Below are 27,679 nucleotides of genomic sequence, written 5' to 3'. Positions count from 1 at the left end.
CCATCTTTCTAGTTTCTGAAAAAGTAGCCCAATTTATTCAACCTTTTAATGGTCATGAACAGGGTTTGTCCCGGGCCTGAGTGCAACTCTGTGTAACTCTGAGTGTAATTCATGTTTTTTTGTTTTTAAAGAAATGGATGTGAAGTATCACAAAAGTATGCAGAAGACCATACTATGCTGGCATTTAATTTTAGGAAAGTTTTCTGAAAAAGACAATTTAACTTTAAATAAGAAAAACAAAATATCTCAAAAGAGTCTGACCTCGGTTCTGAGACGAAGCAGCATTTTAGGGACGGAGGCAGAATAGCACGTCTATGATCTTGATTCCACTATTAAACTCTGACCTTCGTTAAAAATGGCGACTGCGAGTCACTTCAAACCGCTGGGTGATGCCGATGTTTACAACACAACGGGTTTTCCACCGTATTCTGAACCGCTTTAGAGTCACGCTTAAGCAACTGGTTCCACGTTTAATTAAAACCGTTTGATATACGATTTAAAAAAAGATGCAGCAAAAACCTTTGAAAAAGAAAAACATTGCTTTTTTTTCTATGTACAAAAAAAAAAAAAAACCTACTTCTAAAACACTTTTTGAAAGCAGTCACATATTTAAAACAGTTTTGGGAATGAAAAGAAAAATACTTGGGGGGGGATAAAAATCAACTATATACTACTGTCCTAAAAATGATAGTTTTGTCCTTTATGCTGGATGACCAAATTAAAGCTGGATTTTAAGTGGGGGAAAAAGTGTAAGAGAGAAACTGTGTGTTTGTATATGTGTGAACATTTGCTAGCTTTCCTCGCCCTCGTCTCGAGTGCATCGCTTCCTTCATGTTGTTTTTAATGCTGCCAAAAGAGGTTACATTTTCCATTGCTTGGTCTTTGCACCCTTGAAAGAGTCTCCAGTAGAATTATTGTCTGTTTCCTTTAAATGACTAGGGGACAGGCTCCTTTAGATGTCAGTGTCTCTCCTTTGATGTCCAAAGCAGCAGAAAGTGGAGACACATTGACTGCTTGTTCCTGCACGGATTAGCTGCGGGACAAAAGAGAGACACGCCGTCATTTGAAGTGCTCGAGGAAGCAAATTGGAAGTGTTGTGTCCAGTCTGTTTCAGATCTGGATTTGTTTGTGTGGTCGAAAAAAAAAAAAAAGGGTCTGCCATAGAAATCCCTTTGAATGGGCTCGTACTACGAGGTGGTATCAAAGTTTCGAGACTAGCCCGCTTTCGCCAAATGTCCTCCTTCGAACGCCTTAAGGTCAGTAGAACACACTATTGAAATTCTGGCCCCTTTCTTTCGGCGCTCTCCTTTCACTCTGAAAGCACGCATGCCACTCAAAAACAACTCATTGCAGCATCAACGTAAACTTCACGTTTGCTTTTCGGACCAATTTGCTGTACATGATGGTAACGCACGTGGTCAAAAAAGCACCAATGTACACAGGACATTCTTTTGGCACACTGACTTATAGATTTTGGTGCTCCCTCTGACTGTGCGGGCAGCTTTGTGCTGCCATCTGCTGGCGTGTTACAAAACTAGTCTAGAAATGTTTTGATACCACCTCATATAACATGAAAATGAGCAATCAGCCAATCGTATGTTAATAGTACAGTGTCTGACATCTCACACACACACACGGCCAAGATTTCTGAGTGGAATGGGGAGTCATATACAGAATCTTATGTTTTAATATATTTTTTGGACATGAATGTGTATCAAATTATTCCCAGTAGTCTCTTCTTTTCATTTCATAGCTATCATAGCTACCACTGCATATAGTGGTACTGGAAGCTGATGCTACATTGAATCAAATAATCATACTTTACAAAAGTGTTGAGCCTGAAAAGGAACTCGGAATGAAGAAAACAAAAGACTAAAACTGATTTCTCCATGAACAACAATACCTTGTCTTCATTTGCCATGCTGGTAGGAGTATGCTGGATGCTCTGTGGTCGCCTCGATGGTAACCTGGGGCTGCTGGACACCGTTTTCCTACAATTTTATAAACGAGTGAGCAAAAAAAATAAAAAAAATTCTAAGAATAAACACTTTGTAATCTTGGTTGCTGTTGCTGCTTTACCTCGACTGAGACACTGGCAGGAGGCACTTGGGTGTACTGGGGTATGTATGTCCCTTGCATAGCTGTGTTTGCAGGTATATACTGACAACACAGAGAAAAGACGTATAACAATTATATATGGGATACAACATGATGATGGGTGGAAAACAATAAACAATGGCCAATGATGTGATGTGCATCCAGAAATGAATTATTCACCAACAACAGCATGTCCTGTAGTTTTGTACATGTAATAATGAATAATGTAATGTGTTTTATGGATTTATGGCTATCTATCTATCTATCTATCTATCTATTGTTTGTCTGTCTCTCCCTGTCTGTCTGTCTGTCTCTATCTATCTGTTTGTCTATATCTGTCTGTCTGTCTGTCTGCCTCTCTAGCTATCTGTCTGTCTATCTATCTATACATACATACATACATACATACACACAAAACTATTGATTTGTCATACTTCCAAGAAGCAATCAACTCCTGAAGACTCTCACATGAGAACTGTTCCTATAATTCCGTCACTATAAATAAATCATTGAGCAACGATGAAGTGGACATTGAGTCGAGTGTCGGAGGACTCACTGTGCCAGTGCTGCCCAGGGACAGATGACTGAGCTGCTGGGTCAGTGGCATCATGGCAGCAGGCTGGATGGACAGAGTGTGATCCATGGTAGGTGTTAGGAGCGTTCCCTGCGGGTATGCCAGCGTGTAAATGAGGGGAAAGTTGATTAAACCCGTACGGTACCAGGGCTCGTTTGATGGACGTCGTGCTGCTTTAAAGGTAAACTTACCGTGGGCTGCATGAGGTACGACTGATGGTGCATCCAGGACGGATTGTGTACCTGTAGAACAGGGGGGAAAGCGGTCTGTTTATCGCCAAGTCAGCACACTGGCACGCTCAAGGAAGCATGAGAATTGATTTGCATAAATATAGAAATACAAAAATGCCTTTTATCGGTTAATTAAATAATATATTTCTATAAAAAAATTCTCTCCGAAACTAAAAAGCAGTTTTGAAATCATTTCTTTCTCTTTTTTATTTTTTTTATTTATTTATTTTTTATAAATAGCTAAATGACTCTTTTAGGACAAAGTCTTAAATTAAATCTCTCCTGGGCCTCTGGGCAAGACCCTTAACCCCACAACTGCTCAGTTGTATAAATTAAAGACAGTTTTAAGAATCCCTTTTGAATGCTTTTTTCACATTTAAGAAAAGACTGATACACATTATGAATTTTTCCAAGAGTATGGTGAAAATATAAAAAATAGCCCTGGCCTTCTTTAACAAACATTACAAATAATTTGGGAGCCTGAAAACCTGCACAGTCTTCATAACATTCTATGCTTATATATATGCATTGAGACACACACACACACACACACACAGACTGGGCTACATGAGATGTGTAAATATGAGGCATGGGAACAAGCCTGACCTGGTACGTTGAAACCGGGGAATGCATGTATGGAGAGACAGAGGTTTGTGTGATCATTCTGTTGGGAGCGATGCAGTAGGGTGAGGAGTAGAACCTGCAGGGGGAGACACACACAAACAAAAACATGCCATTTTCACATTTGTGGGATCCTCCATAACCTCACAGAGGATTCTGGGTTAGTGTAAGTATACAGTATATCTGACTGCTACAAGCTCACCCATTCTGTAGGGCAGGGGTGGGGTCATAGGTCAGCATCATTCCACCCTGTAACGGGGAAACAAGCACGTGTGAGGAGTTGAAAAAGTTTTGTGGACGCCTGGCCATGGCACTCGTAGGAGAGTATTCCGAGAAATCGCAGAATTTAAAGCGCACAATTTCCCTTCACTGAAACTAAAAAGCCCAAATCTGTTCCAGCATGACAATAACCCTGTGCACAAAGCCGGCTCCACGAAGACACGGTTTGCCATATTAGGACTGGAGGAACTCTGACCTCAACCCCTTTAAACATCTTTGGGATAAAGCCAATTGTTGACTGCTCCAAAATCTAGTGGAAAGCCTTCTCGGAAGCGTATCAAAACATACTCGATTCTGCATGCTGGAACAATTGTGATGTTGGGAATAAAACATGACGAGGGCATGACAACGGGATTGTTGTATTTCTGAACTATTACATTTAATATTATGGAACTTCTACTGCCTCAATGAGAACATTGTTGGAAAGTGCTGAAACCGGAGACCATAAATGTTAAAAATCTCCTCACTAAAGAGTATATCAGGAAACCAGTGGGAGGCCATCAGGGCCAGCATGGCCGTCTCTCCTGCCTGACTTTTTAATATATTTTTGTCCCAATAGTCCATTCTCTTCGTATATTTAATACGTTTCTGTCAGGTGCACTGCTTTAAACAGAAATGAAAAGTGGAGACTCTTGGAAGCTTCGAATCCATGTTGCTTGAAGCTGTTGCTTTAACCAAACTGCAAGTTGGCAACTCCAAGGTCCCCGAGTCGGAGCCACTAATCAGAGCTCACAAACGACATCTGTAGCAATCTGCACAAGCTCAAGTTTATGCATGGGGATTTAATAGCTGCTTTTTCACTCCGTTATGGCTGACAGAGGAGAAGAAATTGACCTGGTCGCAGATACACTTTCAAGGACGTTTACAAGATGGACTTCTTAAGAAAAGCTGGATGTCGTGAGGCACGTGGGTCAAAATAGTTCAAAACCGTTAAGCTTTTTCATGACCCGTTTTTATTTCCTGTAGAATTTGCACTAAAACACACAGTTTGACTTTCCTTAGGAAATGACCTACAAGAACTTTAATGCGGAAAAACACAAAATTACACAAGCACAAAAATAAAATAAATGAGGTTAATATCGATGCTTCTGCTGGAGGTGATGTGTGCGGGAGATGCAGTTGTGGCTTCAGTGCAAGGAGACTTCTTGAATTGTGCTTATTGTGTTTCTTGCTTCAATAAAAGCATTCATTCTAACTGTATAAGATTCGTGTCTGCGCTTTGTTATTCTGCGTTTCTGTATAATATTGATAGTTTCTATAGCCGTGGTGTTCTAATGATGGTATTAAGAGGTGGATTGATCAGTGAAGGCCAGGGTGTGAAATGCACAATGCAAGAAACACATTTTTATATTTGTATATTTATGTGGCGCGTCAATCATTCCGTTACCATAGAAACGATCTTCCATTAGAATGAGCACGTTAATGTAAATCTGGAATATGAATTCCAGCCACTTTCTGATCGATCATATATATCATATATAGCAATTCATGTAAAAAAAAATCTCTTAATCTCTAAATACGGCTTTCAGAACTGTAGACTTTTCATTCTATTCACTTTCATTTCTAGATTTCCATAATTACTGAAATCCCCCACACAAACCTTTGACATGTCGGTGCACGTAAAGGACATTGTGAATATGTCATGTTTAACTATTATTTCTCACCGTCTCTCCGTCTCTCATCCACGGCCGACCGTTTAGAAGATATTTGCCCTGACTCTGACGTTTCCTCTGTCCCCCGTCTGCAAACTTGCACAGCAGAGGTTCTGTGGGCACTGGGCAAATGACAACAGGACATTAGTAATAATACGAAAGCTGCATCTAAAAAAAAAAAAAACATGAAACAACTAAAATCGATTCTATGAGTAAATAAATCACATGCAACTGAAATGGTCGGATACCTGCTACTCCAGGTGGTGTCTTGATGTATTTGCCATTGAAATGCTGAATAACGGTCTCACATTTTTCCGTCGATTCCATCCTGTTTAGAGTTTTAGATGTTATAGACCAATGTGCTATGCAGTAATTTGTTATTCCCAGAGGATTTCGTTTGTGTTAGAAATCCGAGGCCGGATTTACCTGGCAAAGCCGACTCCTCTACTGGCACCGTTGGCATCGCGGAGAATGCGTGTGGAGATGACCTGGCTGAAGGGCTTCAGCATGCTCTCCAGCTCCTGCTCGTCCATGGACAAGGGCAAGTTGGAGATATAAAGGTTGGTAGGGTCCTGCTCCTGTTGCTGCAAAAGAGATTGTGCTGAAGATTTTCCGCTCAGCATTTTTTTTATACTAAAGAAATCATAATAGAAAAGAAGACAAAAGATAAACAATAATTTGCAGCATGAAATACAGTTAGTGGGGAATGAGGGTGGAGGAAACCTGTAAGCTGAATCTTAAAAGTATGAATTTGAAAAGAATATGATATAAGGAAAAGTTGAATACTCAAGAGGGTGACAGTAAATATAAGCATTAGATTTTAAAGGTGACAGATGGAAGAGTTGCATGTAAAAGATTGATGGTTGAGAAAAGAGGATAAACGAAGAGTTTAAGTTGACAGATGAAGAGAAAGTCAGACAGATGAGTTGTGAAGGAAAGAGTGAGGTATGAAGGTTACATTTAAGTTGGATATAAAAAAAACGAGTGATGAATGAAGAGTTTGAGTTGGATATAAAAAAAAAAAAGATTGGTAAAGGAAGAGTTGGACTTAAGTACTAAACATTGACAGATGAAGAAAAAGCCTGAGATTCCTGAGAATGATGTCAAAGGTGCATGTCAAAGAATGATGGATGGAGGCAGAGTTTGAGTTGAGTATAAAAGAATGACAGACGAAGAAAATGTCTGAGTTGCGAATAAAAGAATAAGTGATGAAGGCAGAGTTTAAGTTGAGTATTGAAAAATGACGGATAAAGAAAAAGCTTGAGTTGTGAAGAAAGAATGATGGATGGAGGGAGAGTTTGAGTGATAAAAATCGAGTTTAAGTTGAGTATTAATGAATGACAGATGAAGAAATAGTCTGAGTTACGCATAAAAGAACGATGGATATACAGTAGGTCGAGTTTGAAGGAATGGATAACTGATGGAGTGATGAAAGATTGTGTCAAAAAATGAGTGATGAGTGAACAGTTTGATACGTTGATTGACAGATGAAGGAAAAGTTTGAGATGAGCATAAATGAATGAGTGATGATAGAAGTGTCTAAATTACATGTAAGAGGGTGGCAGAAGAACGGAGAGTTTGAGTTGATGAAGAAAGATTTCGAGTTATGTGTAAGAGGAAGGAGGATAAAGAAAGCGGTTGAGATGAGTACAACAGAGGGACTGATGAAAAAAGAGTTTGGGTTGTATGTAAAAGAAAGACAGACGACAGAAGAGTGTGCGGCGTATAAAAGAGAGCGGTGAATAAAGAAGAAGTGAGGAGCAGCTGAGACTGAGGGATGAAAGAAGAGGTTAAGTTGACTATTTTAGGACGACAGATGAAGGAAAATAAAAGGAAGAGATTGAGACGAACGTGAGAAGGTTTCTGTTTTGTTTAAGCGGATCGAACGAGGACAGAGTTGGAATTCTGGATGGATGTGGGAAGTGTACAAGTCGTAGTTTAGAGAATCTCGGATATAAAAAGTTCGAGATTTGAATTCTATGAAAGAAGGTGAGGTAAAAATTCGGGTTAAAGGGAAGAGCGTGTAGATGAGTTGAATGTGATGGCGTGAAGGACATTTCCTGTGGAATATAAACTAAGATCTAGCAAGAAGAAAGAGTTCGAGATTCGAGAGACAGGACTGAGACACAATTAATATAAATATGGTGTGTGTGCGTGTGTATCTGGATATGTATTCCATTGGCATGGCAGCCAGAATTAAGTCCAGATATTTATACAATGACTAATGGCTTCTAGATAAAAGGTGTCAAAATAACTGGCTTGGAGATGTTCAGGCTGTCAACTTATTACCATATGCACATCCTAATTGGCTCTGGAATATGACAGCCCATAGCATAACACGGACTCTCACCTGCTAATAAATACATCCGCGATGCATGTTTTTGCATAGCCTCAGCCAATTAGTCCTATCTGCACATTACGATGCAACAGGAGTTGCCTTTTTTTTACCTCCGTGCACCCAGAAGGACCTCTTTCTGCATGTATCACGCGGTATACACGTGGTATGTTAGCCGGCGTCCCGGCTACGCTCGGTGTCACTTACCCAATCCTGACTCAAAGAATTGTAAAGACAGCTGGGATGTGGCGGACCTGCAATTCACCCCGACACCGCTCTGCATATTAATTACTCGAAGATGAAATTAAAAAGCTGTAAATGCATTTCCGCTTCATCTCCATGTCATGAATAATGGATGCGCAACTGCAGTGACCTGCGGTGAAGGTGATTTTTTCCTTTCCTCGTCTCTCTCTCTTTCTCGCAGAGATCTCATCGCATCTTCAGACGATTCGCTTTTGCTTATGCAGGAAAATGGGAGGTGCTGGGAAGCCTCAGGCACTTGCCACACACGCCTTACATTCCTAAATAGGTCAGAGTGCTAAGAGACTCCGAAGATGGTCGTAATTAAGTCTGGAGTGAAACGTCATGACGAGTCTGGCTTCTTCTTTTCTTTCTTTTTTTGTGAGGCAGAGGGAAAAGGCTACACTTCCAAACTTGTGCACACTTTAATCTTATATACACGTATTCATAATAGAGAGGAACACTCATAGGACGAGACCTAGAGAGAAAAATGTGACATACACAGAAAAGAGAGACAGGAAGAAGGAGACAGTGTAGCAATGGAAATGAGGGAGAGAGGGAAAAAAAAGAGAGAGGAGTAATAGAGAGAGAAATGGACTCTTAAAGCGGAAACAGGACCCTCTGGCACTCCTTGTTTGCTCTCAGCAAGTTCAGTGCTGAACATGCCCGGGCCTAATGGAGTTGACTACACTATTTTCACGGACTGGCACCCTCTCACATACACCCTCATACACACACACACACACACACACACACACACACACACACACACACACACACACACACACACACACACATATACAGGCCATGGTCTAAAGAGCAGCCCCAGAAAACATCACTCTTTCTTATTAAAGGAATACTCACTCTTTTTATTTTGGATTTTCTGTATTAGGAAAAAGATTTCCTCAAAATTCACTTATACTTGAAGTCAGAGGGCAGTTGTTGGGCTGGGAACAAAAGTTTATTTATATTTACACCGATCAAGCATAACATTCTGACCACCTGCCTAATTTTTGTGGCTACGCAGCCCCGTGTGCAACAAAAACTGCGATGCACTGTGTATTCTGACACCTTTCTATCTGAACCAGCATTAACTTCTTCAGTACTTTGAGCTACAGGAGCTCATCTGTTGGATCGGACCACACGGACCAGCCTTCGCTCCCCACGTTCATCATTGAGCATTCAGCCGCCCGTGACCCCGCCGCCGGGTTAACCGCTGTGCTTTGATAGACACTGGCCGCTGCAGAATGGGAAACGCTCCACAAGAGCTGCAGTTTTAAAAACGCTCTGACCCAGTCGTCTAGCCATCACAATTCGGCCTCGTCAAACTCCTTACTCTCACCCATTTTTCCTGCTTCTAATGCATCAGCTTTGAGGACAAAATGTTCACTTGCTGCCTAATATTTCCCACCCACTAACAGGTGCCATGATCAAGATATAAATCAGTGTTATTCGCTTCACCAGTTATAATGTTATCAAGTCAAGTTTATTTTTATAGTGCTTTTCAACAGACATTGTCTCAAAGCAGCTTTACAGAAATCAACAGTTAAGGTGAATGGTGTGTGTTTATCCCTGATGAGCAGCCGTGGCGACTGTGGCAAGGAAAAACTCACTTAGATGTTATGAGGAAGAAACCTTGAACCAGGAACCAGACTCAAAAGGGGAACCCATCCTCATTTGGGTGACTTCAACAATGTTATGCCTGATTGGTGTAGATCAGTGGTCCCCACCTTTTTTGCGCCACGGACCAATTTAATGTCGGACAATATTTTTACAGACCGGTTTAATGACGGACAATATTTTTATGGACCGGCCTTTAAGGTGTGGCGAATAAATGCAACCAAATAAAACAATACGACCGGCAGGTATTTTCTAAATATAATAATAAACGTGAATCCACTGTGTTGTTTTTTGTTCATTTTGCTAGCTTGGGGGTTTCAATTTAGCGGTAATGTATTATGTGTTAGCGGCCGGAGCCCCTTTAAGAAGGTAGCGGATGGAGGTAAGACATGTGACCGAGGCATCATGACATGCTTTAAGAGTGAGTCATAGACAGATGTGGCAGAGAGAATCCGGTCATTTTCCAAAATAAAACACCATTCAAAATCAGATCATGAATAAAACGGAAATAATGTAAGTTATGTATTCTTTCTGTGCGGCCCGGTACCAATTGACCCACGGACCAGTGCCGGGGGTTGGGGATCACTGGTGTGGATGATGACCCTTATCCAGTGCGATGTACAAAGTTCTCTATCAATGAATACATTAACACTGGTTCAGTAGGTTGCAGATTTAAAATACCATCAGCCTGAAAGTTCACTGGAAAGAATTATAGCACATTTTAAATATATAAATACATAAAAAAACGAGTGATAGATTAAGTGTTTCAGGATGAGACAGGTTCTCACCCATCGTTTGAAGATAGACAGTGAATCAGCTGTTTGGACATCTAGGGGAAACTCATTCCACCACCTCGGTGCCAGAACAGAAAACTCCCTTAAAGTCAATTTGATTCGTTTTTATTTATACAGCGCATTTTAACAATGGACATTGTCTCGAAGCAGCATTACAGAGATAATGTAGTATAAGCATAAGTTTGTTCTTTATGATTGTACGTTTGTCCCTGATAAACAAGCCAGTGGTGACTGTAGCATGGAAAAACTTCCTGAGAAGGCATGTTAAAGAAACCCTGAGAGGAACCAGACTCAAAAGGGAACCCGTCCTCATCTGGGTGGCTCCGAATGCCCATTCATTACAGTTTTATTATTGTTAAGGTGTGCAGTGATAGACGATTAAATGCAAACTGTGGTCCTGAGCCATTGTAGTAGACTGTTGTTATTAATTACAGTCCACATCCGTCCTCAAAGTTGTTGAGTTGCTCAGTAATTTCATGGATTTTTAAACCAACAAACCTACAAGACTCTTTTCTCTTTTTCAAGAAAAAATCAATTGTGAATGCTTTTGGTTGAGATTTTCTCTCATTCTTTCCTCATCCTAATACATTTACCGTTAAAGTGGTGTAGTTTTTAATTGGAATTTTTTTTCCACATCTATTGAACCAACATCGCTGAAGTAGACTAGTGAGTTATGCATGATTATTCCCACCTCAAGCCAAGTATTTCTGGAAATGTAAGTAACTGAGTAAGTGATTGAGTAAAAGCAGAAACAACTGCCTTTATACTTCTATTATGAAAGGCTTCGGGCAAACCAGCATTCTTTCTTTTCTCAGTACATGGAAATGTGTTGAAATTCTCTTCAGTGGTAATGTGACACACTGTACAAATGCAATGCTAGAATTTAGGATAGTGTTTTGGAGTGTTTTGTTAACGCCGTCGCTGTGGATTGATTCATATTGGAGAACTGTAATCTCTTACCTTCGCCATCTGAGCCTGAACTCCAGTAGCCTTAAGTGCTGTAACAGCTTTCTGCGCAGATGCAGGACTGTCAAAGTCAACAAAACCATAGCCTATATACACACACACACACACACACACACACACACACACACACAATACACAAACACATTCACAGAAATAAACAGGGATAGATATCAGATTTACAGTCTGTTTAATTGTGACAAGTACTCAAATCCTGTATAATCTGCATAATACATAGTCAACTACTGCACGTGTCCCGAATCATTTCTAATTAATGATATTCAGCAGCTTCTGGTTCAAGTCAGTAAGGTTAAGCTACTAGTGTTTCCTGCTCGGCTCGAGCTGACAAGCTGCACCACATGGACAAAGAACTGTGTGCGCGCACACACACACACACACACACACACACACACACACACTAACACAGACTCAGTAATGTTTCAGGTCAACAGATGTGGAATTACTCAACAGCGAGCTCAGCGCGGTTACATCATGATGCACACATTTGCTACAGATGAAACGAGGCTTTGACGCCAACTCGGCTGAGAACGTCACGATGAGAGCACGTCCTACCTTTGCACTTGTTGGTCGTCTTGTCCAGGATGGCTTTGGTGGACACGATCTTGCCGTACCTTTTGGGGGGTGGGGGGAGGAGGAAAAAAAAAATCAACAATGGCGTATTGTTTTTCGTTTTTTTCCCCCCTCCTACTCTTTGTTCACCATCATACTTTTCATCTGGCACAAAACAACTTGGCTAAAGAGTTCAAATTACAGGCAAAACGTTTTACCCCGAGTGCTAAGTGGCAGAGCTAAGTGGTGCACCAGATCAAGAGGTCACTTTGAAATGTTCTGCTTTAGGACAACAAATAATGGACAGTTAAGGGCTACAGTTGATTGCTGTAGTTTCATTGGTGGTTTGTTAGCCTCCAATGCAGTGATAGCTCATTAGCTCATTTTCTAAAGCTTTGAGGTACATCCCAGGGCTAAATTAATATATTATACCTGATGAGGACATAAACTGCTTACATCACAGACACTGTAATAGTATATAAACAGTTTAATAAACACATATACATCCAAATCTATACAGTACAGTTGATGTATATCACGTTCCCCTCTTGTGGATCATGCATGAGGACTGTGTAGCATAATACCACATGGCTCCATAATGCTCAAGCAATGTGAAGGTGGCTTAAATATTTACCTTCCAGATTAATGAAATTTGATTGGTTGACCCTCTAACCTCACATGACAAGAATATACATGACTCAATGCTGCATCCTATGCTAAATAACGGTGCTCATAAAAAAAAAAAAAAAAGGCTATAATTATCCGATTTACCAACTTTTTAAATCAAAAAAGGCCACTCATCATTTACAGAGGAAATTGTGAAAAAGAAGGAAAGTTTCACGGAAGGAAAGCTTCTGGATTCTAACAGAAATAACTGATTCTTTTCCATCACTGTTGCACAGATTGAACAGAAACTATAAAAAATAGCTAATTTCTGGCTTTGGCTATGCACATAAATCTTTTCAACTAGCATTTCAAGAACTTCTGATTGCAAAACTTGATCTGTGTCAGCTGCGGCCAATAATAAACCACTTTATCTCCAAGATCCTACGCTCGCCACGGTACTGAGCGCGTACTGGTTAAAGTGGTAACATTTTCCATATGGCCGGTGCTGTTGTTCCTGGCTGTAAAGAAGCAAAACGTGGTAATTTTACACTACAGTTTGTTAACATTAACTAACTTACCTACACCCACTAATTAGCATATAAATGAACATTTTCCATTCCCATACAGAACTCACCTTCTTTAAAAAAGATTTGTTGTTGACAGTGGATGGTGAAGTACACAATGTATTTAAAATTTCACTTGAGTACAAAAGTATTTGCCTTCAGATATGCCTAAGTATCCAAAGTACTATGATTTATTACTCTTAATCAATTTATGTAAAAACCATCTTTCTTTCTATCATTTATTCCTCTCAAAATGTTCTGCTTTCTCGCTGAACTGTAGAAGTAGAATTAAATACCACCAAGCGGGCTCTACCTGGATTTTTACCCGGAACATTTTTAATCCACTCATAAATAAAAAGGAACAACTAAACGTTATGTAGTTGAGTAAAAAGATATTTGACTTTGAAATGTAGTGAAGTTAAAATAAAAGTCTCCAAAGTGCAGATACTCATGTTTTACTGTACTGACTGCACTTTTTCACTCAAGTTCTTTTCATTCAAGGCTCTGACATGTACTACAGTAAAAATTAAGCATTACTACTACTTGTTTCAGGGTCACGCTGGTAACTGGACCCCAGATCATAATAATATATTAATACCAATAAATTTGTAATTTTGTTACCTAATGAATGTATTTAGGCCGAACAACCACCATATAGAACACAAGCAGAGAAAAGATGATGATGATCAGGAATGTCCTTGATCTCAATCATGTTTACATCGCTGACTCCCTCTGCCTCATTAACGTTAACCCCATACTTTTATGTTGCCTTTTAACTTGCTTGTTCTTAGCTTTGTAGGGTAACCTACGTCTGTGGTGCGAGATAGCAAGGCAATGATATACCAGTGGTAGGCTGAAAAATGCTGGCGCAATGAAAGAAAATGTATTGATGGGTTGAAAACGGTTGCGCAATAAGAAGAAAAAAATATTGATCATGCCACCGAGTAGATTAAAACTCAAGCAACGAGCCTGGTTTGAAAATGTAAGAAGAAGAACGTACATATATTTGTTTAGGAGTAAAAGTAAAACGTCCAAAAATTAAATAGTGCAGAAAAATCTACTTAAGTACAGTAGTTAAGTACTTCCTATCTGTCCACCACTGGTTGCTGTTTCAAAAATGCACAGGGTTGAAATGAATGTGATTCCTATTTAAATCATTTCAATTCACAATGCGGTACAGTCAGCATTCTCAATATAAGATTTTCGAATCGCTGAAAATGTACTTTCCTTACTGGTTATTGAGCTTTGCTCTTAAGAATGTAGAAGTATTAAAGGTATTCTCTGTCTCATTTGTAGTCCTAGGCTACACACAGCTATACAAGTAGCCGGCATAGATGTATGTTTTCACAGTATAACTGATTTCATATTTTTTTATTAAAATGTGCATTTCGAAATCCTCTCCAAGTTCAACACTGAGGTAAGAGGAAAAGCACCCTGCTGTCATCTGTGACCGTGGCATTGATACCACAAGGGCGGAAAGAAAGAGCAAATCTGCTCTTCGGTTTTTTTTTTTCCCTGTTGCATTGCTTCCTGCTATCATTTGTATTGTTTGCATGAAGCATTTATGAGGGTCACCACAATGTGGAGAACCCATGCTCTCAATAATGGATGCTATTGTGCACATAGACCTGCTTTGCATATCTAGGGGGTGCAGAGATATAAAAGATATATGGCCCAAGCTGCATATGTGTGTCGATTGGATGCAGGAGAGGAGATCTCCTGGGAGGCTGAGAAAGAGAGGGAAAAGGGAGGATGGGGAGGGAGAGAGAGAGAGAGAGAGAGAGAGAGAGAGAGAGAGAGGGGGGAGAGAGAGAGAGAGAGAGAGAGAGAGAGAGAGAGAGAGAGAGAGAGAGAGAGAGAGAGAGAGAGAGAGAGAGAGGCCTCTTTTTCCCTGACATGTGCTTGCAGAGTAACCTGAGAGTTCTCCTTGCCTGCCCTGCACCACAGTGGTAACAGCTGACTGGGTCCTAATGCCCCACCACACTAACATCACAGACTACACACACACAAACACACACACCTAGAATCTAATATGATAAAATACAACATTCGTACATCTGGCACATCTGGAACATTGAACGATCCTCATAAGAAGAAGGGTTATGGCATTCTCAACTTTGTTACCCCAAAAGTGAAAGGAAAATAACATCTACGGTTTCATTTTGACTGCAGTGCATTTTCACATGTGGTATCTGATTACAATCTGAACTGGCACGTAAGCATCCAACAACTTCCACTGTGAGAGAACGATTGTTTTGTAACTTGTTTTTAGCACCACATTTGACTTGCGTCTTAACCAACATAAGCTTTGCAGGAAGTTGATTTCAGTATGTAAGTCCTAAAAGTCCTAAGAGGCCATGCACTACAATATTTTTTTCTTTCGTGTTTTCTCGTGATCACGGCTACATTTTCGCATCATCTCGACTTCTCTGAGGCAGAGATAATGGATTAATACTGATTATCCACGATGCTGTGGTGATGCTGCCTCTGGAACACGCTCTTATGCCGAATACACGGAAAGAATGTTATTTCGAGATCACGAGAAAACAAGAAAGAAAAAAATAAAATAGAACGCATGGCCTCTTAGGACTTCCGTATTTCAGAGAATGCTGATCTCCTGAAATTTTCATGCTCGACACTCTTCAGAGTTGAGTCTAAATGGTGAATTGTGAGAATGGTACAAGGTGAGAATGGTGCAAAAAAAAAAAAACAACCAGTTCTGCAGGCAGAAACACACGGGATAAGAAAAGGTAAGAGAAGACTACCTCAAATTGACAGGTAACAAAAAACTTCTACTACCAAAAGGAATAAACTAGTTGCACCTTGAGGGGCATGGCATACAACAGCAGGAGACCACACTGGGTTTATTTCAATTGAGTGGAACCTAAAGCCGGCAGAGGTTCAACCAACCTGGAAAGCTAAAAGTTGGGAAACCATTATGTGGCCTTTTTTGAAATAAAAGATGCTGAATCTGTCCTCTCCACTGATTTACAGAATATTACCTAAAACTTTAAAGCACGTAGGCAAGGACAACATGGGAAAAATAAAAATACAGGCACTGAAACCAATGTTTTCTTGGTAATAGCACGCTCCAGTTGGTTTATATATTTCATATATTTTATCTATCCTTTCCTCCCAATTTGGTCATATGTCAACACCAACCAACCAGAGACGGTGAAGGCCAGCTCATGCTTCCTTTGAGACACACAAAGCCAGCCACCACACCTTTACAAGCTGCTAGCCAGACTACATCACAGGAACATACCAGGAGGAAACACTTGAAAATGCTGGCCTCTTATTGTAGCCCATCCAGATGTTCTTCTGTGTACAAGAGAAGGTTTCAAAACCAAGAAATCTCACTCAAAAGACTTCTGAAGGACCTTAGAACTGACTGACTGGATACCCATACTGTTGGGTAAATCCTTAGCTTATTTGAGAATAGACAGAACTGATTATAAGTAACCACAAAAAATAAGATAAGCCCTCTGGAGCAATTACATGCCCAATGGACAAACTAAGACGCTTCTGACTTTATAGAGCTTTATTTAGCTTGGTCGAAATACAGCTTGGGTGTGCTGGAGGAGTTTGTCTGTGTTTTTAGGTGTGTGTGAGGCCAAAATCAACCACGCACTGCAAGAGAGTGTGCAGAGCTGGCTTCATTAGGAATTCGTGATTAGCTTTAATTCCTAATGAAAATTTGTTCAGTGAGTAGAAAAGGCTACAAAGCATAAAAGTCTAGCTTTTTATTGTCTTCCCAAAGACTGGTGTAGACATATACTACAAACTAGTGTGAACACATACTACACCAACAATATTTAAGGGGTTTGTGTTGAGTTTACTTGCCGTTTTTAAAAATAAAAAACACAATGAAATAATGACAAAAAAAAGGGGCTTTTCCTCAAAATCTTTCAAATACACTTTTACTTTCTTGTGATCTTATTGTTATTTTTGTACATTATTTTGAGCTATTCGGGTTTGTGGTACACTATAACTTCAGTGCATAATCCATCAGCCGCTTGATCCAACCTTCTGGCTTCATTCTAAGAAGTGCATACGCTTTTTAAAAGCAACAAGATACAAGAAAGTCCCTCTCATGTCCTCTTCCTACAATGTTACGCCATGTCATTGGTGGACGAAGTACACAAAACATGTAGCTGAGTTAAAGTAGAGATACACTCGATAAAACATTATTCCAGTTACAGTAAATGTGTCCCTTTAAACTTTCACTTGAGTAAAAGTACAAAAATATTTGCCTTCAGATGTACTTAAGTATCCAAAGTACTAGGATTTTCTATCACAAGACTCTTTACTTGATCAACTCAGTTTATGGGAAAAGACTTTAATGTTAATTTGAGCACATCGATCTATTAATATGATAATATTAATCAGTCTAACACTGATTGATATCGATTCAAATTTGTATCTAACCATAAATAAAAAAGGAACGACTGATTTTGCAAAAAATTTAGTTGAGTAAAAAGTGAGATACGGTAATCCTCCGCTTTACAGCACCTATTGGCACATAAGAAATTTGTTTCGCTGATTTTCCCGGTCTCTTGCAGCACGATAGACCAGAAAACTTGTTATTGTGGAGTTTTATTTTAAAATAATGAAATATTTCATATGAAAAATATAATTATTAATTATTAAATGAAGTAAAATGTTAATACAGTACAGTACTGTATACGTAAAGTAGATTTTGTGGAGTGGCGTCCGTTTATAAACGGGGGATTACTGTATTTGACTTTGTAATGTAGTGAAGTAAAAGTCTCCCCAAATGGAAAACTTTAGATACACAATAAAGCTACTGGTTTTACTTTTTACTTCGTTTCTGCCCACCACTGTTCCATGTACGAAATCTAAGACACTAATTGCAGAAGATCCTGGCCCTCACTCGCTTTGCCCATGCCACACTATGTTCTACTGGATGGTGTGCGAACTCTTAAAATGTGTTGCTTTAGTTCAGTGGTCCCCAACTCAATGTGGTCCTCAATTGGTACCGGGCCGCACAGAAAGAATACCTAACTTACATTATTTCCGTTTTATTTATTATCAGTAAATAAATACCAGTTTTTATGCTGGTCGTATCGTTTAATTTTGTTGCATTTATCCGCCACTCCTTAAAGGCCGGTCCGTGAAAATATTGTCTGACATTAAACCATGACCATGGCGCAAGAAAAGTTGGGGACCGCTGCTCTAGTTTGTGTCATATTAGTTATCATCAGTGCGAATGGCTCCAGAAAGAACATTTTCGCCAATGAAGAAAAGACCACCAATGATGAACTTCTATATTAGAATGTTAGTTTGAAAATATTATACCCATCAGGGCACTGATCATATATGGTATTGTAAGATGTTTAACACTACACTTTGTGTGATTAAACTTTCAATATTAAGCCAATGTAATTCTCATTTTGTTTATCAATTGCGATTCAAAATAACGAATGTACGCAACATTAATCATTGTGAATCTCGAGAAAAAAAAAATCAGCTAAACTTAAAATAGCTGACAACAAAACTATGGAACGTTGTCGTGACATCTCATTAGATCTTTAATAACAGACGTTGCAAACAAACCTTCCATTTATTCCAAGCTTTTTATATTTTTGCATGACCCCACATTGTGTTGCTTGATGATTAAAGCAGAAACTAAATATTTCTTTAATCGTAGGTAAACGTGTAGATCGGATTTGGGTTCATCTCAACATGTATAACATTATAATAAGATCACTTACTTCACACAGTCTTAAACCTAAGGAATAATGCAAGGTCGGCCTTTTCGGGGGCTTTTGATGAAATCTCTGGATTACGCATACGGATTTTTGTCTCGACGTTACTTTTACAAGGAATACGAATATGATATTAAGCACAGCTCAGCTTTTTTTTTTTTAAAGTAATTACCCTTGCAAACGTCCCTTTTACCAGCTGCCACCATTAGCTTCAGGAACACCTGACACATCTCTTACTCTCCTCTCACTCAGCCTACAGTCCCCTTCCCTCACCTCTCTCTTTCTTTTCCTGCCACACTCGCTCATTCTCCTATGCTCCTTTCTCCTGCTCTCTGTTTCCCTTCTTTCTCCCTCCCAGTTGTTGCCCTTGTTTGTCTTTCTCTTTCCCCTTGGGCTTGCAGTTTCCTGTTGGGCTGGGCGGCCACATCAACAAGGTTTCATCCAGACTGCTACAGTCAAGTGAGAGGGCCTCTCTCCCTCTCTCTCTACCTCTCTCTGCTTTTCCTTTCTGCTTTCCTTCATCTCTTAATCTGTACCAAAAATTACCATTTTAACTTTTGACCTTACAGTTTCCCATGGTGCATCTCTATTAAAAAAAAAAAAAGGCCTACACACAAAATGAAAGAAAGAATTCTGAACTTGATTGAAAAAATCCTCACTAATGGACGTTCTCAATACCATGTGTTTCTAATGGAGCATGCTCATTTATACACGAGGTCCTGAACCATTTCTGTTGGGTTTTTTTATTTTTTTTGCCAGAGAAGAAGAAGAGATATAGTATAAAAACATCGGAGATAAAGTGAAATTCTTCAGAGCTCCTTGGCTGGAGGAGCGACGAGACCCCTCCTTCGTTTTCTTGCCGTAAAAGGAAGTGAGGCTTAGGGAAAGGGAGGAAGGGAAGGAGAGGGAAGGTTTCAGGGGAGGCGCAATCATGCCTACTTGTTGGAAAGGCTTAGTGCTGCCAACTAGAAAGTGCTTTGTTTGAAACCCAAACCCCTGTTGACTTTACCACAAGTTACAGCCTGCTGCAAGGGTTTCATTCCACAGCAGGGTCATCGAAGCTAAAGATAAGGGACACGTTTTTTTCCCCCGAGTTCAACATAGCGAAAGTAAAAGAGAGGAGAAATTATACAAATAATCCATAGTGCACACATGCCCAAATGTAAAGACTACTGAAATCAAGATGCTGCATACCTGCAAGGGATCACTTCATTAACGCTTTGGCTCAAGTTGTCAATGGTGCAGGTTTTTTCCACTTGCATGTTGAACTCAGGACATTTTGGAATCGTATTCTGAAGCTGTGTAAATGTCTCTCTCCATGCAGTCTGAGCTGAATTCCTTTCAATCCTATCAAAAATCTGCTACGTCAAATTACATTTTCTAGCAGCAACAATGGAAATCGATTTGCCGATTTTTTTTTAACCTGGAAATTTTGTCATTTTCAAAATCGTTTTATTTGCCCAATCTGTATTTGTTGAGCGCTCCAAGTGTTCATATCTGTATTCTTATCCAGATTTAAAACCCAGAAATTCTTTCCTGTCACTTAAGAAAGAGTAAAATCAGCGCATTGGCTACTCGTTGCCTGTATGACTATTGAGAACACATTATATGTTCATTGGAATGTACCTGTTCATATGTACTAGTAATTCATTGAAAGTTCAAAGAAGTGCATGTTACAGGTGACACTCACGGCTGACAGAGTTTAACCAGGTCTTGGTCTGTGGTCCCTGGGTGGAGGCCGCGAATATAGAGGTTGGTTTTGCTCAGCTGGTCCCCTCCACTGCTGCTTCCATTGCTGCTGGTTGTAGGGTTGGGACTGGGAGGTGCCATTTGTTGGGTGGAGGACATATATGCCTGGCAAAAAAAAAAAAAAGAGAAGCTGAGTTCCACCAATGAGATATTATATGACTGAGCTAGTTAAATGAAACCAGTCTTTTTTTTATATATTTGAAAACCTTAAAAAGCGAAAATATTTGGTAAGAGATAATGTTAAGGATTGTTAAAAGTAAAAAGTTAAACCGGGACTTTCATTTTTTTACGGGCATAAAAATGGATGCCGGTGTAACTAATGTGTCCTGTTACTGATAGGTGGCGCACATGACGCGAGTCACTCCGGAGATTGTTAATCAAGGTGGCAGACAGTGTTAGTACAGAAACCCGTGAACCCGTGAAGAAACCTGTGAAGAACTTCAGAAGACTTCAGGCACAGTACGGTGATGAGACGCTAAGCACAGTAAGGCATTTAAATGGTGTAAACGTTTCAAAGATGGTCATCCGTCCGTCACTGGTGGTGGTGGTTCCCTGATGACGAAGCGAAGCAGGCAGTCCTAGGACAAATCCTCATTCATTCATTCATTCTCTCCCGCTTATCCGTAATTCGGGTCGCGGGGGCAGCAGTCTAAGCAGACCCCCGCCTTCGACTGCTGCCCAATCCTCACAGCACCGTCCCTTACGGTCCCTCCTGCAGGTGGTGAGCCCACGGGAAGCCTAGGACAAATCTTTCCAGGTATTAGTTTAATGCCAAGATAAGTGTATAAATCTGGCAGGGGAGTATGTCGAAACATAAAGTTTCCACTCCTTTAAATGTGTTCTTTTATTTATAAACTCAAACTTCCCGGTTTGACTTGAACACCCCCTGTATGTTCCAGAATTCTTGGTTTGATTGGGACCTCAGATTATTGTCTGTGTGGACTTTCTCTGTATGTCGGTTTCCTTCCTAAATGATTCCTAGGTGTAAATAAGTGCCTAAATATGAAACCCATCCGGTCCAGGGTATGATGCAGCCTCGTTCCCACTGGGGTAGGTTCCAGAATTATCGTGACCCTGAAGAAGGATAAAATACTTTGCGAAGACGAACGAACGAATAAATCCCAAGTGTATGATTTCCAGAAAAAAATTGTATACTGCCTTTCGTGTGCCAAAAAACGCTTACCTTAAAAGAAAAAGCAAAACGAAGATAAGTGGTTTTGTTTTAGTCCTTTGTGTAGGTGCAGGAATCGCTTAGACTTTTCATAATCAAAGCACTACAGATTGAGCTTGTGTGTAGTGCTGGAAAACGGACTCCCCCCTCGCGAAGGCTCTGCTTACTTTTTCAATTAACTACTCATCAGTCACACGGGCAGGCATGGATGAAAGATTTCATTAGAAAGGCCTGTGAAATCAGACCATGGACAGGGAACAATGGACCGGTTTAACGCGGGCTCTGGGAACACTCCTGGATGTTTGAAATTTGGGAAGGGTGGCTTCCAGGGAATACCTGTCCTAAAGGTTAAGCCAGGCCATGGACACATCTGGGATGCAAAAGTGCTTGATATACTCTTTCTAATCATTCCGGACTTTTCGCAGGTGCCGAGGCGGGAATCATCCTCATCAAATTATCAAGAGGATGAAAGCGATTTCATTATTAGAAATGGATGCTTTGCTAACACTAGAACCTAAAAAGGACCTCGGAACTCTAAATAATACGGTTTTTACTTCGAGTAATCATTCGAATGCTAAATGTCATCGGCTTTACTTTGAGCACCCCACCCACATCCTCTTGGGTGTGCTAGGTAGAACCGCATTTCATTAAAAAAATGTTTCCATTTTCCATGTACCAGACACCTACTTCCCCTGGACCAGATATGTACCTCTACTTATGTGATCTCTGAAAGAATGCTGAAATATCCACAGCCGCCATCTCCCACCCAAGAATAACATTTATCTGCACTCACATTACCTCTATCTAACATTTCTCAGCCTTCTCTTTGGAATTGGCTGGGATCATGTTTAAAAGGATTTTGAAAGCCTTTTTGATTCCCCTCTATTTTCAAGAGGCCTTGCTCCCAATAAGGGAACGTTTTCTGACATCCATGCAGGATGATCGGGTGCACGCCGCCCCATTCCGCTCCTCTTCGGGGTCAGGCTTGGCCATTGAGGCTTGTCTAATTGGTGGCTGAGCTTGTTAGCGTCCGGCACTAATCTCTCTCATGTGCTGGGGGGCAGTGAGAAGTCACTGTCTCGTTAAGGCTGCTCCACTCCGCCTGCTTCGCTGCGGCGTGAGAAAAGCTGATGACGGAAAAGCAGCCCCCTCTGCCAAGCCCATTCGTCCTGCTCAAGGTGAGATGCAACTCGACTCCCGCCTAAAGCCATCAGCTGAACAATGAATGAGCAACGTATAAGAATGTTTGGATGTTTTGTTTGGTTTTTCTTTTCAAAAGCATTCAGGAAGTGATCCAGTTAACAAAGGTATCTTTAGCCCAGGCAATCCTTTCACGTTTGTCACCGTCTAATGCTAAACCTGAGATTTACACCTTGCGTTTTCGCATTCCGTGCATCTAAGTTCCTGCTGATCCGATCCTTCTCGCTTCTATTGAGCGAAGCTTCGCTCGCTGTGACAAGCTGCAGAGCAAACACACCCGGCCACAGACAAATCGATATGAGCGAAGCACATGCCGGTACATCTCGGTCTCTGCCTAATTCAATCATCGAGACTCTCTTTCACTGCGCCATGCACACGTGAGGGCTCTATCATCGCTTCCAGAGATATGTTGCCTGATAATGAGAGTCTAGTCTGAGAGTTCAGACAATAACATATCTGCTGGGGGGGATCTAAAGTGCCAGGAACACCAGGTACATTCTTTGGTTGGAAGAGAAGAATGATTTATCTGGTATGCAAAAAGTTGCAAGCAATTCGTGCGCTCCCATCTTTAATAAAACCATGTACGCAGGGGCAATTTGAATGTATACATTACGCTTTCATTGGAGGAAGAAACAACTAAGTACTGAATTATCAGTGTAGTCTAAAATCGTACAGGGGGGATGAATTCTTTTTCCCCCGATAGCATAACATCCCGTCACTCCGAATTCTCCTCTGGGTGTTCGACTGGGTGATGATGAAGTGTATAGTTAATGCTTTACATTTATTTTATCATTAATCCATTCGGTGAGCTTTTGTGTCCCGTCTTTAAAGAGGGGCGGGGCCATCCTGGAAGAGGCCGCTCCCATTATTGTAGGATAAACGTGGTCAATCGAAAAGAATTTAGTATTGATTTGCAGTGATGCTTTTCTCGAGGGGGATGAGTGGATGCAAAGCGTGCAACTTAATACCCCTTTAACATGGAGACATTAGCTTTAGTTCGAATTCCTCATCATTAGACATAGAGATGTTCATTCGACTGGCTTTGACTGAAGAATGGAGATGATTTTGAAATAAATGGTTGCTGCCTACCCTGACAACTGCCTTCAGCAACTGATTTTTTTCCAACCGTCCAACCGTTATTCCAACCGGAATCACACATACTCTATTAACACATGCACCAGTTCTAAGAACTTGGATGCGGCTCCTGGCATTTGCGCTACTTGGGTGAAAGTTGTGTGAGTGAACAGCATTAGAGATAAGACGTGGTATCAAAATGGTTCAAGACTAGTTTCAACACGCCAGCAGATGGCAGCACAAGGCTGCACGCACAGTCACAGGGAGCGCCGACCTTCCTAAGTCAGTGTGTCAAAAGACATCGTCCTGTGTACATTGATTGCGGTGCAGCTGGTGCTATTCTGACCGCATGCGTTACAACTCGTCATGGACACCATGTTAGAACGTCCTGTCATAGAGCGAGTTTCTCTCCGGTAGCAACATGATCTCACTTCCGCTCCCACCCTACTCGCCAGATTTGGCTCCTGCAGACTGCGCCCTCTTCCCAAAGGTCGCCGTTTTGACACTATTGTGGAGATCCAGCATGAATCGCAGAAGGTGTTGAAACACTTCAGACTTCCATGACATATTACAGAAGTGGCAGGAACGCTGGGACCACTGTTTTGCTGTGCAAGGACACTATTTTGAAGGCAATAGTGTGTAAATGTATTTTCTTGAAAACTTTGGCCATGTCCATCCCAATTTAATTTTTTTCGTATTTTTCTCTCAGTTTATTTTTCTCACAGTTTTTTGTTGGTCAACGGAAACTTTTTGAAAACGCTCTCCAAAGTGGATCGATTTGAAAACGCCGTTTTGACGTTACAGCTTTTAAAAAAACGATAATGCATTTTTAGTCATTTGACCGGGCCTTTCCTCGACATAGCTGTAAAGTTTTAAAGAGTCGGAAAGTAAATAAACGGCGGGCGGGAGTGATCGAAGGGTGAAGGGTCTTATGTTTTAGTCATAATGCTCGGTACAGGGGCGTACACGGTTTCAGCCGTTGGATGAGCAACTTTTGGGAAACGACTATGAATACAATAGTGTGGATGTTTAGCAGATTTTAGACGTAAAGTGTTTCTGGGATTAATGTAGATGTAGCCTGTATGTGCTACGTGTCTACGAGGTGGAACTAATGTTGTTTTACTATAAACCTTTACATCACCATACAAAGATGTAGACATGCACCAAGACAGCAAAGGATATCCAAACACACTTATAGAGTGAGCTCTTGTGTGTTGAGGCAAGGGTAAAAAAAAAAGTACCCTTAAAATTTATCGAGATTAGCCGAAATCAAGCGCATTTCCAAACTGATCCAAATTTCCAAAATCGCTTCAGTCCGTTGAATGAAATACAGAGATGCTGATTTCATTAAAAGCAACAGCGAGCAACAAAATAAAAAAACCTTGACCGTCTCCTCCTCCTGCATTTTCTCATTAAAACCTACAGATGAGGGGTTTCCACTGTACTTCCATTTCTCGACACCTTTCTCCTCCCTGCGTCTTCTTTACGTATGAAGCTGTCAAATTTCCTGCTATCTGCCGGAAAAAAAAAAAAAAAAAAAGGCAAAGCTTCGACTTTGCGGCTGCCGACACCTCCAGATGTGTGCGCGTTGCTCGAGCTGGGAATTCCAGGAATTCCAAGTCATTAATCTGAGCGATCTGCATCCCTGCCAAGTGTGTGCGAAGGAGCCAAAATGCTCTCCGAGCCTCGTTTCAAAACTCAACTCTATACACACTTGCACTGGTGCTTTCTACCAGCTCTGCATGGGGAGTGTACTCTTTGTCTCCTCTGTGAGTTTTCCATGTCTGGAACAACAATATCCCCAAAAAGACAGTTCTGACTTATTTGGCGTTCGGTCTAGTTCAGGCCGTCTTCGTTAAGAACCTGGAGGAGACATCATTAACGCCTAGGATAACGAGTCGGTTGTAATATTCGGTCAAGCGATGTCTAGGTACAGCTTTCTCGCAGCAAAATAACAGAAATCGCTCCTAAGATGGATCCTAAATCCCACTTATTACTGAAGTATCCTAAAGACTTTTCCAACACATTTTCTTTTTTGATGATTTGAGTGCAGACGCTGTCACCGTGGCGCAGACATAGCACCGTATCTCAACGTTATGGTTGCACGGAAGCCGTGTTTATGATGATGAGTTCACAATGACGGTCTTAAAGCTACAGCTGATGCACTCAAACCCAATCCAGCATCTGCAATATCAAGTAGCAACGAGGATGCAGCGTATTTATTCATGGGATGCTCCGTCCTTCCAAAACCGATGAGCCTGTCCGCTTTACGCTTTCGGTCCAACCTGGTAATCCGCAAGTCTGGATTTGGGGACTAAGCCTGTGTTGTTTGGCTGTCCTTAGCCTGGGAAGATGATGACCTTGCCAGGGCGTTCGGCACTGTGCTGATCATGCAGCAGCCTGATTCTCGTGTATCCGAGTGCCAGAACAGTTGCTCTGGGGTTTGTCCTGAACATCTGGAAATGTACTAGGCAACACTTCCTATTTATTTATTTTTTTAAATGTATACAAAATTCCAGAAGTCTCTCGTCGATACATTTCCTTGTTGATACCATCAATAGTAGGTTTTTACCTAGAAAGGTGTGTGTAGTGTACATGGAAATAATTTGCCCTATTTCCAGGTGTTCTATACCTAGCAAGGAAGATAAACCACTTTAGAAACATTCTTTGGGCTCATAAGAGGGACATATAGGACTTTTTTTTATAGGACCCCCCCCCCCCCCCCCCCAAAAAAAAAAAAAAAAAAAAAAAAACCTTTCCCTTACACCACTAATTATCAGAAGCCATATTTGCATCATCAGGGTATTTATGGGTGGGGCAAATTGCTTAAACTTGGTTGAACTTATTTAGTAATTGCCCCCACACATACATATCTACCCACCCACCCCCCCCCCCCACACACACACACACACACACACACACACAAACACACATATGTAATTTCTCTTGGGCACACGAATCGCTGGCGCGAGGGTCACGCGCTTCGCACGTCTTTCCGTGAAACCGGCCCGCGTGAATGCGCGTCCACGGCGCCTGTCCCTGTCCCGCTACACTACACTAACGCTTTACGCTATCCGGTACGGGGAAAGACTCAGGTTCACCCCCTTTCCCCGTCCTACACACACACACACTATACACAGACTACATACACACACTACACACCCCTTTACCATACGCTCCACTTTCAAGGACACTGCAGCTCGCGGCGGCGCAAATTCAAGAGGAAAAATCCCCACGAGCGTTCACGCGCGCGTCCCGTTACAGCGGTTACCTTCTTGCCGGTCCGGTGAGTGTAGCCGTTATACGGGCTGCTTCCGGTCCTCGGCGGTGCAGAGAGCAGCATTTTATTTTATTTGTATTTTTTTATTCCTCCTCCCCGGACCGTGTGTGTGTGTGTGTGTGTGTGTGTGAGTTGCCGTACGAAAGCGGCGAGAGCTCAGCGCCGAGGCTGCCCTGGTGACGTCACTCGGCGCCGAGCGTGGGGAAGAGATTGGAGCCGCGCGCCGCGATCCGCACCGACCCGAGCGCGCGCGCGCGTACTCGCGCAGGATACACGCACGCGACCCTCCAACCATCAAATCACGCTCACGGAAGAAAAAAAAAAATCTCACG

General features: G+C 41.2%; 2 protein-coding genes across 6 annotated transcripts in view; both read right to left on the bottom strand.

The window, feature by feature from the left end:
- Positions 1-27,679, bottom strand: part of fmnl3 (formin-like 3) — a 268,194-nt gene that overhangs the window by 35,567 nt on the left and 204,948 nt on the right. The gene's annotated exons all lie outside the window — the stretch shown is intronic.
- Positions 6-27,679, bottom strand: rbms2b (RNA binding motif, single stranded interacting protein 2b). Of its 5 annotated transcripts, none has more exons than XM_083570574.1 (14): positions 27,339-27,679; positions 20,564-20,727; positions 11,979-12,037; positions 11,403-11,494; positions 5,880-6,037; positions 5,702-5,781; positions 5,466-5,575; positions 3,725-3,771; positions 3,508-3,601; positions 2,863-2,913; positions 2,654-2,761; positions 2,080-2,160; positions 1,904-1,991; positions 6-1,033 (listed from the first exon to the last, which is right to left on the bottom strand). In XM_083570574.1, the coding sequence occupies exons 1-13, from the start codon at positions 27,408-27,410 to the stop codon at positions 1,911-1,913; spliced, it is 1,197 nt and encodes a 398-aa protein (XP_083426700.1). In that variant the 5' UTR covers positions 27,411-27,679; the 3' UTR covers positions 6-1,033; positions 1,904-1,910. The 5 variants fall into 5 exon arrangements, with proteins under 5 accessions (XP_083426700.1, XP_083426701.1, XP_083426702.1 ...); XM_083570575.1 differs by having other exon boundaries at positions 5,880-6,031; positions 20,564-20,730; positions 27,339-27,636; XM_083570576.1 differs by having other exon boundaries at positions 5,880-6,031; positions 27,339-27,636.

This window comes from Silurus aristotelis (assembly GCF_946808225.1).
Source record: "Silurus aristotelis genome assembly, chromosome: 19".
In the NCBI taxonomy this organism is placed as follows: domain Eukaryota; kingdom Metazoa; phylum Chordata; class Actinopteri; order Siluriformes; family Siluridae; genus Silurus; species Silurus aristotelis.
The sequence above is the reverse complement of the archived record's forward strand: the minus strand, read 5'-3'. Positions and strand labels throughout refer to the sequence as shown.

What these genes read in the sequence shown, in the direction of transcription:
- rbms2b (XM_083570573.1), bottom strand. Translation starts at nt 27,410, where the DNA reads ATGCTGCTCTCTGCACCGCCGAGGACCGGAAGCAGCCCGTATAACGGC. An exon ending in TTCAGGCTCAGATGGCGAAG is followed by an intron (nt 6,038 to 11,402) that starts GTAAGAGATTAC and finishes TCTCTTTTGCAG; the next exon opens with CAACAGGAGCAGGACCCTAC. An exon ending in GACACCACCTGGAGTAGCAG is followed by an intron (nt 5,576 to 5,701) that starts GTATCCGACCAT and finishes TCATTTGCCCAG; the next exon opens with TGCCCACAGAACCTCTGCTG.